The 13,645-nt window shown below is 40.0% G+C and overlaps 1 protein-coding gene across 1 annotated transcript in view; it reads right to left on the reverse strand.

Annotated features, from left to right (window-relative positions):
* Positions 1-13,645, reverse strand: part of TTPA (alpha tocopherol transfer protein) — a 21,085-nt gene continuing 7,440 nt past the window's right edge. Inside the window, exons 2-5 of the mRNA XM_034429859.3 lie at positions 8,954-9,107; positions 6,307-6,500; positions 4,986-5,096; positions 1-3,448 (exon numbers count right to left, since the gene is read on the reverse strand). Coding sequence (XP_034285750.2) covers positions 3,275-3,448; positions 4,986-5,096; positions 6,307-6,500; positions 8,954-9,107 — 633 coding nt within the window. The 3' untranslated portion in view covers positions 1-3,274. The remainder of the gene's footprint in view (positions 3,449-4,985; positions 5,097-6,306; positions 6,501-8,953; positions 9,108-13,645) is intronic.

Below are 13,645 nucleotides of genomic sequence, written 5' to 3' on the forward strand. Positions count from 1 at the left end.
TTTTATTTTTTTTTATCTGTTAAGAAATTACTTTGTATGCTTATCTGAGAGAAAATATCACCTTGGCAAACATGTATGGACTTCAATTTCCAGAATTTTCCAGCCAGCATGGAAGTTGAAATCTACATATCTCGAGGTGGCCAAGGTTGAGAAACCTTGTTGTACATGACTTTGCTTTTACTTTCAATGTTTTCCATACTGGTTGTTCCCACTAGGATTTTGGATCATGCAGATGAAGTGAGTGAGATTTTGTTCAAGCATCTCTCTGTAGGCTATTGATGAAAGTCATCTGTTGATGCAATGCCATACAAGGAATTCTAACTTGGGCTATCTGGGAAGATTCGCTGGAAATGCAGTCCAGTTACCCAATTCTGGCATCCTTCTACATTAGTTGTTCTTTTACTTCTCAGCTGGTAGCCACACAAGCTGGCAGATTTGCTTTTTGACAGACTTGCTAGCACTCCAGGGCAGTTTATCATCAATATTAAGGTAAAGGGTTTCCCTTGCACATATGTGCTAGCCGACTCTAGGGTCGCTCATCTCCATTTCAAAGCTGAAGAGCCAGCGCTGTCCGAAGACGTCTCCATGGTCATGTGACCGGCATGACTAAATGTCAAAGGCGCACATGCGCAGATCGCCTATGATGACATCTGGGGTGGCGGGCAGAGCCTCCCGCCGGTTTTATTATTGGTTCTTGCGAACCGGTCCAAACTGGGCAACCCACCACTGTTACCTTCCCATCAAAGGTGGTCCCTATTTTTTCTACTTGCATTTTTTACGTGCTTTTGAACTGCTAGGTTGGCAGAAGCTGGGACAAGTAACAGGAGCTCACAACAGGCACTATGGATTCGAACTGCTGAACTGCCGACCTTTTGATCGACAAGCTCAGCGTCTTAGCCACTTCGTCCTTTTTGTCATCGATATTACCCCAATGCCTTAAGCCCTTTTCTGCTTCTGCAGTAGTTATGCTGAAGACTTTGTGCCTTTGAAATTAGCACTCACAGTCAGAGAAAAACAATCTGAGCAAAAACAAGGCACAGATGGAAAATAGTCTGTCTGTGCAAAAGGAAGGGGGCGGAGGTGGGACCCAAAGAAAAATGCTCAGAAAAAGGCTTGAATACTGTTGCCATACATATAACTTACTCACAAAAGGCAGACATTGTTAGAGTTCCTATCTTTTCTTTAATAAATATTTCTTATCAGAACTTGTCTCCATAAATTTCAGTCCTACCAGTTGGGTGGGGTCTGAAACTTAATCCTTTTCCTTTTCTTAATCCTTCAGTCTTCCTGGCAACTGAAAAAAACTTCTTTGCAGTCAATAGAATGTGAGGAAAAATATAATTCAGTCTATTCCCTCAGTAAAAGAAGATTTGCAAACTGATCCTGATACTTATTTCCCTGCCCATTTCTCCCTCTCCCTCTCTCTTTCATCCTTTGTTTTGCAAAAGGAAAGAACAAAACTTGGTCAACAGTCTTAGGAAACTGGAATGAGAATTATTCTCAGTGTATGTAATGCTGTAGTCTTAAACTGATTTCCCTTAAAAAGGTTATCTAATACAGATAGGGATGTTTAGACTTGAGTATGTGCATATATTGCTTTCACATTATTTCAAACTGAGTACTTAATTAAATATCTCCTTTATAGTGTCTGAAAAAGTATTTTTAAAAATGAATGTTTCTACTTCCTACCTCTATATCTGATTCAGATGCATATTGTGCCCAAGTTACGATAATAGTATGCCCTTTGTTAGAGAAACATTAGTGGCTTTCTAATATAAATATTATTTTTATGATTTTTTCTTACAGCAGTTGAAGCTCCCAAACCTATATTCCTGAGAATTATGTCAAGTAAAGTTAAATTACATGAACAAAATCTAAGATTTAAAAAATCAGTAGTAAAAAGGAGTAATTGCTATACCAACTGATACATAGCTGCTGATTAACCCTTTTTTACATCATGAAATAACATCTAAGCTCACCTGAGAGAAAGTCCGTTTAAAAGCTATGGGTATATTTACACAAAGTTTCAAAGCATATTGTATGTGTTTTAGACTATAGTGCAGCGGTAAAATCCTCCGGTTTGCCACCAGTTTGCTACCCGTGCATGTGTGATGCGCGCCAAATACATGTTGCATCACAGTGTGCACCAAATGCATGCTACGTGCATGTGTGCATGCACAGTGCACTCCAAACACGTGCTTTGCACAGAAAAAGGACACTTAACAAGGTAAGCAGCATTTCCTGCTTTCTAGCAAATATAAATTGTGCGGCACAGCTGATCGTCAGAAATACTGGTTCAGACCAATCGGTAGCTTTTTTTCCTACCGGTTCACTGAACTGGTAGCTTCTATCACTACCGATTCGCCCGAACCAGTGCAAACTGTTAGGATTTCACCACTGCTACAGTGGCTAAGCATAAACCAAGTAAACCATCCCTATGTGAACTAGGCTATCACATTATATCTTGATAGTGTTTGTTTTGATATAACATATTAGTAAATTTGTTTGGTAAATTTTTGATTTATATCAACCAAAGAAATTTGTATTGGGTAACATTTAATATATAGCATTTAATATAGCATTATAGCATTTAATTCTAGGTAGGCACATATACTGCTGAGAAAGAACCCACTGAACATAGAGGCTTACTGTAGAGAAATGTGCACATATTAATAGCCTGAATACAGCATCACTCACAAGGAGTCCAAAATGAATAAAGAAATACTTAATTCACAGAAGACATAAAAATAGGGGGAAAACTGAGTACCAGATACGAACACAGGAAACAGCTTATTAGTATTTCACCATGTTTGTCAGCTTCTCCTTGGCATCTAGCTAGCTACTAGGAAAATGTTTGTTCTGATCTAGCAGAAGCTATATTTACATTTTGGCAGGCCAAATTTCAGCAGGTGGTACAATTAAAAGTTGTGTAACATTTTCTAGGGAGGAAACAATTCCCCTTCACATAAAATACTTTCTCGTTTTATTTTGTAAGTAACCTTATTCTCAAATCATAACACCTGATATTGATCCGTAAGTAATTTTATATTTAAGTGATCAGATGACTGAAAGCATCAAAAAGCACCTGCATTTTTTTTAAATGGAGTTAATTGTTTCTTTTGGGGATAGGGGTTCTGGGCCTATACCTATTTAAAACAGCTGAAATTTTCCATGATCTTTGGATCCTGCAACTTAAAGCATTAGCTTCATCAGTACCCCATTCTGGTTAATAAGTATTCCTCCGTCCCAGATAGAGTTTACTTCATGTCAATGGTTATTCAAGAAGAGAAATACTTTGAAGATAGTCTGTAGATTCAATTAAAAAGTCAGTAAGCTCTTTAGAAAATTCTTCAAAAGGGCCTGCTTCACCATTCCATTCTTCTGGGAGAAGGCTGGCTGGAAAATGTTTCTGGAGCCCATGTGCAAAGTTATTCCCATGCAGATGGATCTGCAATTAGATAACAGATAAAATCAGATAATCACATGAAAATTAGAAATAAGGTACCATGAAAATGGATTCCCACACTGACCCAGAAGATTGGATCTTAGAGTCTAAATAGACCTTTTCAAGTTTACAATTCAATGAATAGAAATCTATACATAAAGTTATATGGAGTTGAGATAAGTGGACAAGGTAGGAAAGCAAACCTCTTTCAGCCTTTCATCTGAAAGTACTTCTCCCATCCACCTCCTCCACAGCCAGCCAATACAGCTAAAGCTCAGAATTAACACTTAGCAGAAAGAAATTATCAAAAATATAAATGTCATATATTTTACTTTGTAGGGTAAATGCTCTATTCTCTCAGATGCATATCAGATATAAATTTGTTGGTCAACTTAAGGGTAAAATTTTGAAAATATAAGAGATGGAAGAGACATCTTCAAGAATGTTCATGTAATTATGTGGTATTGAATGATTTCATGATTGTTCCAGGAAGTGCTGCAAAGGAAAATCTGGCTCTCAGAAAAAAGTTCATAATGTTGCAAGTATGTAGTATATTTTTATTATGAAACAAAGGAAATAGGCAACAGCAACTTTAAGCTGTGTGGATTTCAGTGGCCAGAAATCCTTAGCTGGCCAAGTTGCTGAAGTTGAGAAACGCTGGCCAAGAGATTGGGCTACTTTATACATTTTCAAAAGTGAGTTCGACTTTTTTTTCCCTAGGAAGAAATAAATGGCAAAGTGGCACGTAGGACAGTGCTCCAGAAGGTTAATGTCATTGCCCAGAGGATCATTGGTTGCCCTCTCCACTCTTTGGAAGAGCTTTATAGCTCCCGCTACGTCAAGAAAGTTCAAAACATTCTTAAAGATTCATTTCATCCTGGGCACCCTTTTTTTTTTAACTATTACCATTTGACAATAAAAATAAGGACAAATAGGCTGAAAAATAGCTTCTATCCCAGGACAGTAACTATATTGAATTCTACTGTATAGTGCAATATTAATGCAATATATGAGGTTTTCAATTTAATTGTATAGAATGTGAAGGATGTGTTTGTGTTTTATTTTTATAGTTATAATGTACACTGAAGATGGCATTTAATTTTGTTGTACAAGATGCAATGACAATATGACAACTTTAGTTGTCAAATATGACAACTAAAATATGAACTAGATTACTTGGATTAAAAAAAAAAGTACTCCCAGTAATATTTGGGATAAGAATATTTTACATTCCTATCATCAGGAAATAAAATTCCTATCATCAGGAAAAGAATCTTTTACATTCCTAACATCAGGAAATAATGATTTCACTCAAAATTACTCAGCAGAATACATATACTCAGCAATAACACCTTTATCTATGAACTTGCATATTGCTTTGGATTGATACAATGGTGGATTTATATATGGTTTCCTGTTAATTAGAATAATAAAAGAGTTGTTGAATCAGAATGGAATGGATGTATTTATTTCAAAAGAAAAAAAAGTGCTGGGTGCTGAGATAATAAGGGAATAAGCAAATGAATTTGTGCTCACTTACCCGTGCTTTGATTTTTTCAGAGAGGAAATGCTTAATTAGATTAAAAACATGGTAAAAAATTAGAGGCTCTCTAATCAAGTGGATTCCTCGAGTTTTTAGTGGGAAACCATCCTGCCAAAAAGAGAAAAATAAGAAAACAAAGTAGAGGTAAGTTTGCTTGTTTTTGTGCCTTCAAGTCAGTATTGATTCCTGGAACTACCTGGAAAAGTATCTTCAGTTTTTTTTAGCAAGGTTTTATTTGGAAATGGTTTGCCAGTACCTTCTTAGGGTCAAGAGGATGTGACTGGCCCAAGATCACTCAGCTGGTTTTGAGTTTAAGGAGGAATTTAATCACTACACCAAACTGGCTCTAAATATAAGAGTTCTGATATTCTAATGTTTATACTTATATAAGCAATGTACATGGAAATATGGAACAGGAAATATATAGGCTGTGGTTTTGAGTTCTGAACTTGGTAATTTGGTTGCAAACATTTTGTCACCATTCGAGGAGACATCGTCAGTATGTTTTGACTTAAACTCAAAATGACTCAAAACGCACTGACAATGTCTCCTCGAATGGTGACGAAATGTTTGCAACCAAATTGCCAAGCTTGGAGCACAAACCAACAACCTAATTAACAACCTGAGCTACTAATATTCAAACATCTTTCAAGGTCAATATATTCAATATAGAAAACAATTTCTTTGAAAAGGTTTTAAACATCATTGTTTCTACAACCATACCTGTCTTTTGAAGTATGTATGGACTGTATTTATAGAACAATTACTGAATACTCAATTGTAAGGTGAGAGAATTGACTTCAGAATTGTATCTATTTCAGACATACCTCTCACATTATTAAGATCTTGATTATGGACTACCAAAAGATATGTTTAAATTAATTCAAGCAGTTGTCAACTGAAGTGCACTGAGAACTATGGAGACAATGTGAAGTTATTGACTACAAGCCCAAGACAGTATACATCTTTGCCTTATAAGCAAGTCACGGTGTCAGACAATCCAAGATGACCAAGCTCTATCAGAGCCTATAATAATACAGGACAAACCTGGAGAGAGTGAACTCAGCTGTGTTTGTATTCAAGCAAATCTTTGCACCATTCTTCTTCAGACTGCCTATATAGAAGATAGACAAAAACCAAAATGGGGGCAGCCTAGCAGACATATTCTTTATTCAGTTTGAAGTGGGTTTAATTTTGAATTGTAGCATAAAACTATACTGAAAAGGTGTTATTTATCCGCTTCAATTCACCTACCTGATTTTAGTTCTTGGAAATTAGCACAATATTCCACAATGAAATAAATAAGAATAAAGCTTACTGTGAGCACAAATGCTATTTTCTTGGCCACTGCTGGAGTGATCTGAAATGCATGAGCAAATTTCCATCCTTGGAGATCGAAGATTGTCTTGACTCCATTCCGTTGGGTTTCTGGCTCTCTTGCCAAAAGCTCAGATAGCATAACACTTACACGAAAGAGATCATATGCTGTAAATATCTTAGGGTCCCATTGTGCTAAATGCAATATATATATATATAGAGAGAGAGACATATGAATTATTTAACAATAAACCAATTTTTCTGCACAAAGTGATTTTTTTTCTTAAATAAAATCCTGGATTGGGCAACAATAATAGGCAACATTAAAAAGTTTACTTATGTTTTCCAAAACTTGTGCATCATGAACTATTCCAGGCACTAGGTAGCTTTAATAGCATTCATAATATAAATTATTTTTTTTCAATTGATATGACTTTTCTAGTAACAAGCAATGTACAATCAATATTATGAAAGCTAATATATAAACACAAATAAGAAACACAGTATCTATACTGTGAAAATGTCAAATTAAGAGTCACAATTTAAATACAACCTTACCTTATAGGCTGCTTCACAAAGTCTATCATAATTATTCTTGCTAAGAAAACAGTTACAACAAATAAAGATAAGAGAGTGATAAGCATTACTACATCATGTAGTAATTACTACAAATGTCTACATCATTGATTTCAAAGATTAAGGATGAATGGATGAGACAAGGAAATGAGATACTGGATTATTCTCCATCAACTCCAAATCTGTCAGTTCTTGATAGGGGAAAGAGCGGGTTTTCTTAAAAAGCGGTCTAACAGATCTTTGTTTTTCTTATTTTCCTATTGCTGGAATAGTAGGGCTTGGATAACACAGGTTAAAAGCTACAATCCCAACAGACTTTCTTTACCTGTGAAATCCTACTTTAGCAATGCATCTAATCTTCTTTTGACAGCTATCAAACATAGAAATGCTCTCTGAACTGCTTATATTTTCTTGTATTTTCAAGAGAATTAAAAACTGCTTAATTCTAATCAGATTATATTTAAATTTCTTGGAACATGTAACATATCAGTGAGAGAGAGTGAAGTCTGAGCAGATGTGCACCTAAATATTTAATTCAACCTCATTAAAAGCATAGTCTCTGTTTTTTATAATCTACATTTTGCCCCCAAGTCTTCCAAGTTGCCTGTTCAAACAGATTCTCTTTCTTCACTCCCTAGTTTTTAATCTGATTATTGTTTTATGGCTATGTTTATCTCATTTTTTTTCTCATACCTTAATAATCAACAGCTCACAAAAATTATCTGTAAATTATCTCACTGAATGTTGGCCAAATATTACTGCTGATCTCAGTGCAGCATTTGCCTTGAGACCTCCTTTTCAAGCTGTTTGAAAATAATCTTAATAAAGGTACAGATGTAAGATTCATTTAATATACAGGCAAAGAGTTTATGACAGATGTGGTAGCGTCATGGTTAAGAGTGCAGTACTGAATGCTACTTCTGCTGACTACCGTCTGCCCACAATTTGGCAGTTTGAGTTTCACCAGCTCAAAGTTGACTCAGCCTTCCATCCTTCCAAGGTCGATAAAATGAGGACCCAGATTGTTGGGAGCAATAGGCTGACTCTGTAAACTGCTTAGAGAGGTCTGTAAAGTGTTCTAAAGAGTCTAAGTGCTATTGCTATTGCTATTGCTTTTGCTATTGCTTTATATGCCATAATAATGAACTCAAAAGGAAAAGGCAATAGAAAACACAAACTATTTTGGGTGAGATTAAAAAAAAGAAGAGAAATTAAAGAAGTTTCCAAAGAAGATAATTATTTCTCAACTGATTAAACTTCTACAGCAACAATTATCTATGTTATCATTAAGAGAAATGGAAATAAAAATAAATTATGCAAACCAAAGAATGAGTTTTCAAATAAAACAGGGAAATGATGAAAAAAAAAGATACTGAAATTACAAAAGAGTGATACTATAATAACAGATAATGTGACTATGCAAAAAGTATTTCAATAAAATTCCAATTTATATAAAGGAAAAGAAATTTCCCTGGAGAAAATAGATGAATATTTAAATTTTAAAAAGCTTTACTGAAAATTACAGAGAAACAGATTATAAACAGACCCATAACAATAAGATAAGTTTGTGAAGTTATATATATATAAAAAGACTAAAACAGAGTCAACTGTCAATTGAGTCGAATGAGGTCAATTGTTCCCTAAGAAAAAAGCAAAGAGAGTAGAAAAAAGCCCTCCAGTTTACTTGTGTGCATGCACACACACACACACACAAACAAACAAACACACAAACTGGAAAGCAAGTTATCAAATATGGTCCAGTGCAGCTGCTCATCCTTTACTTCTCCAGCTGGTCAAATTTAGCTTCTTTTTGCAGCCATTCTTCTACCCTTCTTAACTAGCCAAGAGAAATCTGAACTACAGATCTCTTCCCATCAATCCCAGAATCAGCAATTTCACTGAGCAAAGGGCAAACAGTGGAAAGTGCAATAGAGGCGGCCGTGGCTGTTGGTCCTGATCCTAAGGTCTTAGGGCAATTTAGCCACTATCCCTGTATGTGCGTTCTTCCCCTTCATCATCTTTCACTTTGGTGTTAAAAGCTAGATAGGATTATCAACATAAAAGTTACTTGCCAATTCTATAAATGACAACTCTAGAACCACTTGGATCCCTCTCTTTCAAAATTCCACTGTAGCCTGTTTGCAACAAGCTAAGAACAGAGGGTGGATGTAGATTTGCAGTTATTTCTGGGCATTCCTTTCTCCATTTGTGGTAGTTTTTGAAAACCTAAGAACAGAAATAATAAACAGAGATGGAAATGAGATAACATAGTAGTATAATTTCATACATATATAATTTCATGTATAATAATAGCATGATATTGCCTACTAAAATCTGGATGTTACAAGCTTAGACTTATAACACTTTCCTGTGAGTTTTTGTCTTTGAATTCAAGAGGGAATTCAGTAGAAACAGAACCCTCAGAAAAACCTATGTACAACTGCAGTGATGGGTGTTGTGGCCTGCCAGCAGCCAGCAGAGCTGGCAGCAGATTCGGACAGTGAGGAGGTTGGGGAGGAACATGGGCCAGTCCTGGAGTCTGGGAAAGGCTCTGTTGAGGGCTCTGCGTCGGAAGCAGAGAGGGGCCAGGGTCGTATGCCAGTTATCAGCTGCCTTTGGAGTCAGACATCAGTGAGGCAGACAAACAGCTGGAGCCTGTTCCCAGTGTGCGCATGCGCAGAGTTGCCAGATGAAGGGAACAGCTAAAGAACAAGGTTCAACTTGGGAGTAAGTCACAGGTGGACGATGAATGGCCCCTCCCAGAGGGAATAAAAGAGGAGCGAAAGGGGAGTGCGGTTTGCAAGAGACAATTATTTCGCTTAATTGGTTCGTGACTCCTTGCCAAGTTTTGAAGATGTTGGCCTGGCAGCTCTCCAAGCCAGATAAGGTCTGTGACTGTAAATTCTCCCTTGAAAGACTTTGCTGGATGTGAATGAGAAGAATTTACAGTAACTTAATAAAAAGGGTTTTTTTGTCGAGACAAGGAGTCTGCTTCATGCTCTTGGGAAGCCTAGGTCAGAACAATGGGGGAATTTTATAATCTATACACCTACATGTTTACTCAAATGACAGATTATCCTGAATTTAAGAACAAAAGAATTATAAACAAAGGAAAGCAAAGTGGGAAATGCTTAGCTTCCCTAGGTTGTCAACCTAACTGGAATTAATATTAGCAATTCTGCCTCATTATAAATATATTTTATGTATCAAAATTAATTTTTTTTTAAATTTGATTTATATACTGCCCTTCTCCAGAGACTCAGGGCAGCTTACAGTGCATTAAGCAATGGCCTTCATACTTTTGTATATTTTATACAAAGTCAGCTTATTGCCCCACAAACTGGGTCCTCAATTTACCTACCTTAGAAAGGATGGAAGGCTATGTTGAATATCAAGTGACAGTTTAAATAAGCCAATCAGGAGTTAGTCCTGAGAGCGGGAAATTTAGAGGCACGTCAGTGGCTGAAGTCGCGGACAGCTCCAGACTATATAAAGGGCTGCCTGGGCTAGAGTTGCCATTGCTGTTCCGGAGTTAAATAAAGTGTTTCCAGTTACATTGTGTCGAGTCCTTTCCTCAATCGCCCACGATTTAACATTGGCGACGAAGGTGGGATCTGAAGGAACAGGACGGCACATCAATCTCCAAGCAATCATCAGCCATCCATCCGATCCACCGTACCATACCAGTCAGATCATCGGCTACCATGATGTCTGCAATCACACCACCCGCTCCATTCAACCCAACCGGGGAAGATTGGGAAGCATACATGGAGCGATTCTATATGTTCATGGAGGCAAACAACCTGTTGAGTTTGTCAGAGCAGAGGAAGAGGGCCCTTTTTCTCACCCATTGTGGCCCGGCAGTGTTTAAAATGGCAAAGGCACTCGCTGCCCCAGCCGAACTAAAGACGATGACCTGGACAACGCTGCAGGAGATACTCAAGGCACACTACGCACCACAGGCATCATCTCTGGTAAGAAGCATGAGTTTTACCGGAGGGACCAAAGAGAGGGAGAGTCGATCAGTGCGTTCGTGGCGACCTTGCGAGAAATAGCCACTGCATGCGATTTCCTAAACCTGGAAGAGGCCATGAGGGACCGTCTAGTGCTGGGACTGAGAGATCTCACGTTACAGAGTAGGTTGCTGGCCCGGCCTCAAATCACATTCAAGGAGGCCTTGGAAGAAGCATCTGCAACCGAGGCATCCCAGAAATTGGCGGCAGCTATGAAGAAGATGAAAAGCGGACCGCCAGTAAAGAAGGCGGCGGCCGTGCACTACGAAAGAGCGGAATCGGACTCAGAGGAGGAGGACGAGGAGGATGAAGTCCATCACCTTCGGGCCGATCGTAAGGAGAGACAACAGGGGAAGAGAGAGGCCTGGTGCTCGGGATGCGAAGGAAACCACCCCAGAGCCGAATGCAGATTCCGGGACGCTATTTGCCAAAAATGCAAGAAGAAAGGGCACATAGCGAGGGTTTGCAGGGCATCCCAGCCAGTCTCCAGAAGGACCAGACCCCCCCGTTCACCAACGAACAGCAGAAAGTTCCAGACCAGTGGGAAGAGACAACCGTTTGGGTGAGGACAAAGAAACGATGACCACCGGGCAGATCGAGGTGAGACCCATCAGACCATTGTGATCGGCCACGCCAGCGCGGGGAGAGCGAACAAGATGGCGGCGACAGTCTTGATCGAGGGGAGACCCTGCAAGATGGAGGTGGACTCAGGATCCAGCCTATCGATGGTGTCCTGGACGATGATCAAGAAGCTGCTGCCACACATCACAGCCTGCGACCTCAAACGACAGCGCCTCATGCTCATCGACTACCAAGGGAACCGAATTCCTGTGGTAGGCATCGGCAAGTTCAATGTCACCTACAAGACATTCAAAGCCACGCTACCCCTCACGATAGTGGACAGAGACAGACCCAGCCTGCTGGGCATGGACTGGTTCGAGCTACTGGGACTAGCCATCACCGGCATCGATCACATCGAAAATGACACCTGGGAGGAAGACCTGATGAGGGAGTTCGTGGAAGTGTTTAACAGCAAGCTAGGCAAGTACAAAGGGTCCCCAATCACGTTCAATTTAGACCCCTAGGTAGCCCCAATCCGAATCAAACCCCGGAGGGTCCCCTTTGCGCTACGACCAAAAATAGATGAACAAATAGATAAGCTGGTCATGCAGGGAGTCTTAGAGCCAATAGACCACACGAAATGGGAAACCCCCATCGTGACACCCATTAAGCCTGATGGGTCAGTACGCTTGTGCGGAGACTATAAAAGTACATTGAATAAGGCGCTCCAACAAAGCGCATACCCAGTGCCAGTAGTACAACACCTCTTGCATTCCCTGGGGAGGGGAAGAATCTTTGCAAAATTGGACCTAGCACAAGCGTACCAACACCTGTCCGTAGATGAAGCCACCGCAGAAGCACAAACTATTGTTACGCACAGGGGGGCATTCAAATGTAAGAGACTGCAATTCGGGGTGAGCGTAGCACCCGGGCTATTCCAAAGTCTAATGGAACGGCTCCTACAAGGAATCAACAGGGTCGTCCCTTACTTCGATGATGTCCTGATATCAGCAAGGGACACGACCCAACTGGAGCAGCGACTGAGGGAGGTGTTGACAAGGTTCCAGAAAGTGGGGCTCAAAGTTAAAAGGGACAAGTGCCAGCTAGCGGAGACCCAGGTCGAGTTTCTGGGATACTTGATAGACGAGTTGGGGATTAGACCCACCCCGGGAAAGCTGAGAACGATCAAAGAAGCACCCACCCCAAAAAATAAAACCGAACTGCAGGCATTTTTGGGGTTGCTTAATTTTTATATCTTCCTGCCGCAGAAAGCCACCACTGCTGAACCACTTCACCGGCTGCTGGACAGAAAGGCGGAATGGAGATGGGGAGAGCAAGAAAGGAAAGCGTTCAAAGACATAAAAAACCTCTTAACTTTGGACAGAATTTTGGTGCAATACAGTGGGACATTACCAATAAGACTAACATGCGATGCATCCCCTTTCGGCATCGGACCTGTATTGAGCCACAAAATGCCAAACGGAACAGAAGCCCCCATCGCGTTTTTCTGCCGAACTCTGTCAAAACCCGAATGGAACTATAGCCAATTGGACAAAGAAGCGCTAGCCGCAGTAGCCGGAATAAAAAGGTTCCATGAGTATCTCTACAGTCGGAGCTTCAAGCTAATAACCGACCACAAGCCGCTGTTAGGCATCATAGCGGGGACAAACCAACACCCCCCGTTTTGTTGCCCAGAATGCTTAGATGGGTGGAATTCCTAGCGGCCTACAATTACACACTGCTCCATCACCCTGGGAAATCAATCGACCATGCAGACGCCCTCAGTAGGTGCCCACTTCCAGAAACGGGGGAGGATCCAGTGCCAGCGATGACCACGCTGCTAATAGAGATGATGGAGGAAGCCTGAATATCTGCAGCCGACATCGCAAGGGCCACCTCGAAGGACAAAATATTGGCGCGAGTTTTAAATTGGATTTGGAAGGGGTGGCCGGAAGAAAAGGATATAAGCCCAGAATTCCTACCATACAGACGGAGGCAAAATGAACTGTCAGTACTAAGGGGGTGCGTGTTGTGGGGAGATAGAGTCGTTGTTCCAAACACATTAAGACAACACATACTCAAATTACTCCCCGGGGATCGTAAGGATGAAAGCCCTGGCCAGGAGCTACGTGTGGTGGCCAGGAATGGACAAAGAAATTGAAACGTGGGTGTCCTCCTGCACGAACTGCC

The sequence above is a fragment of the Pantherophis guttatus genome, chromosome 3 (assembly GCF_059756535.1).
Source record: "Pantherophis guttatus breed Tessera chromosome 3, ASM5975653v1, whole genome shotgun sequence".
NCBI classification, from domain to species: Eukaryota; Metazoa; Chordata; class Lepidosauria; order Squamata; family Colubridae; genus Pantherophis; species Pantherophis guttatus.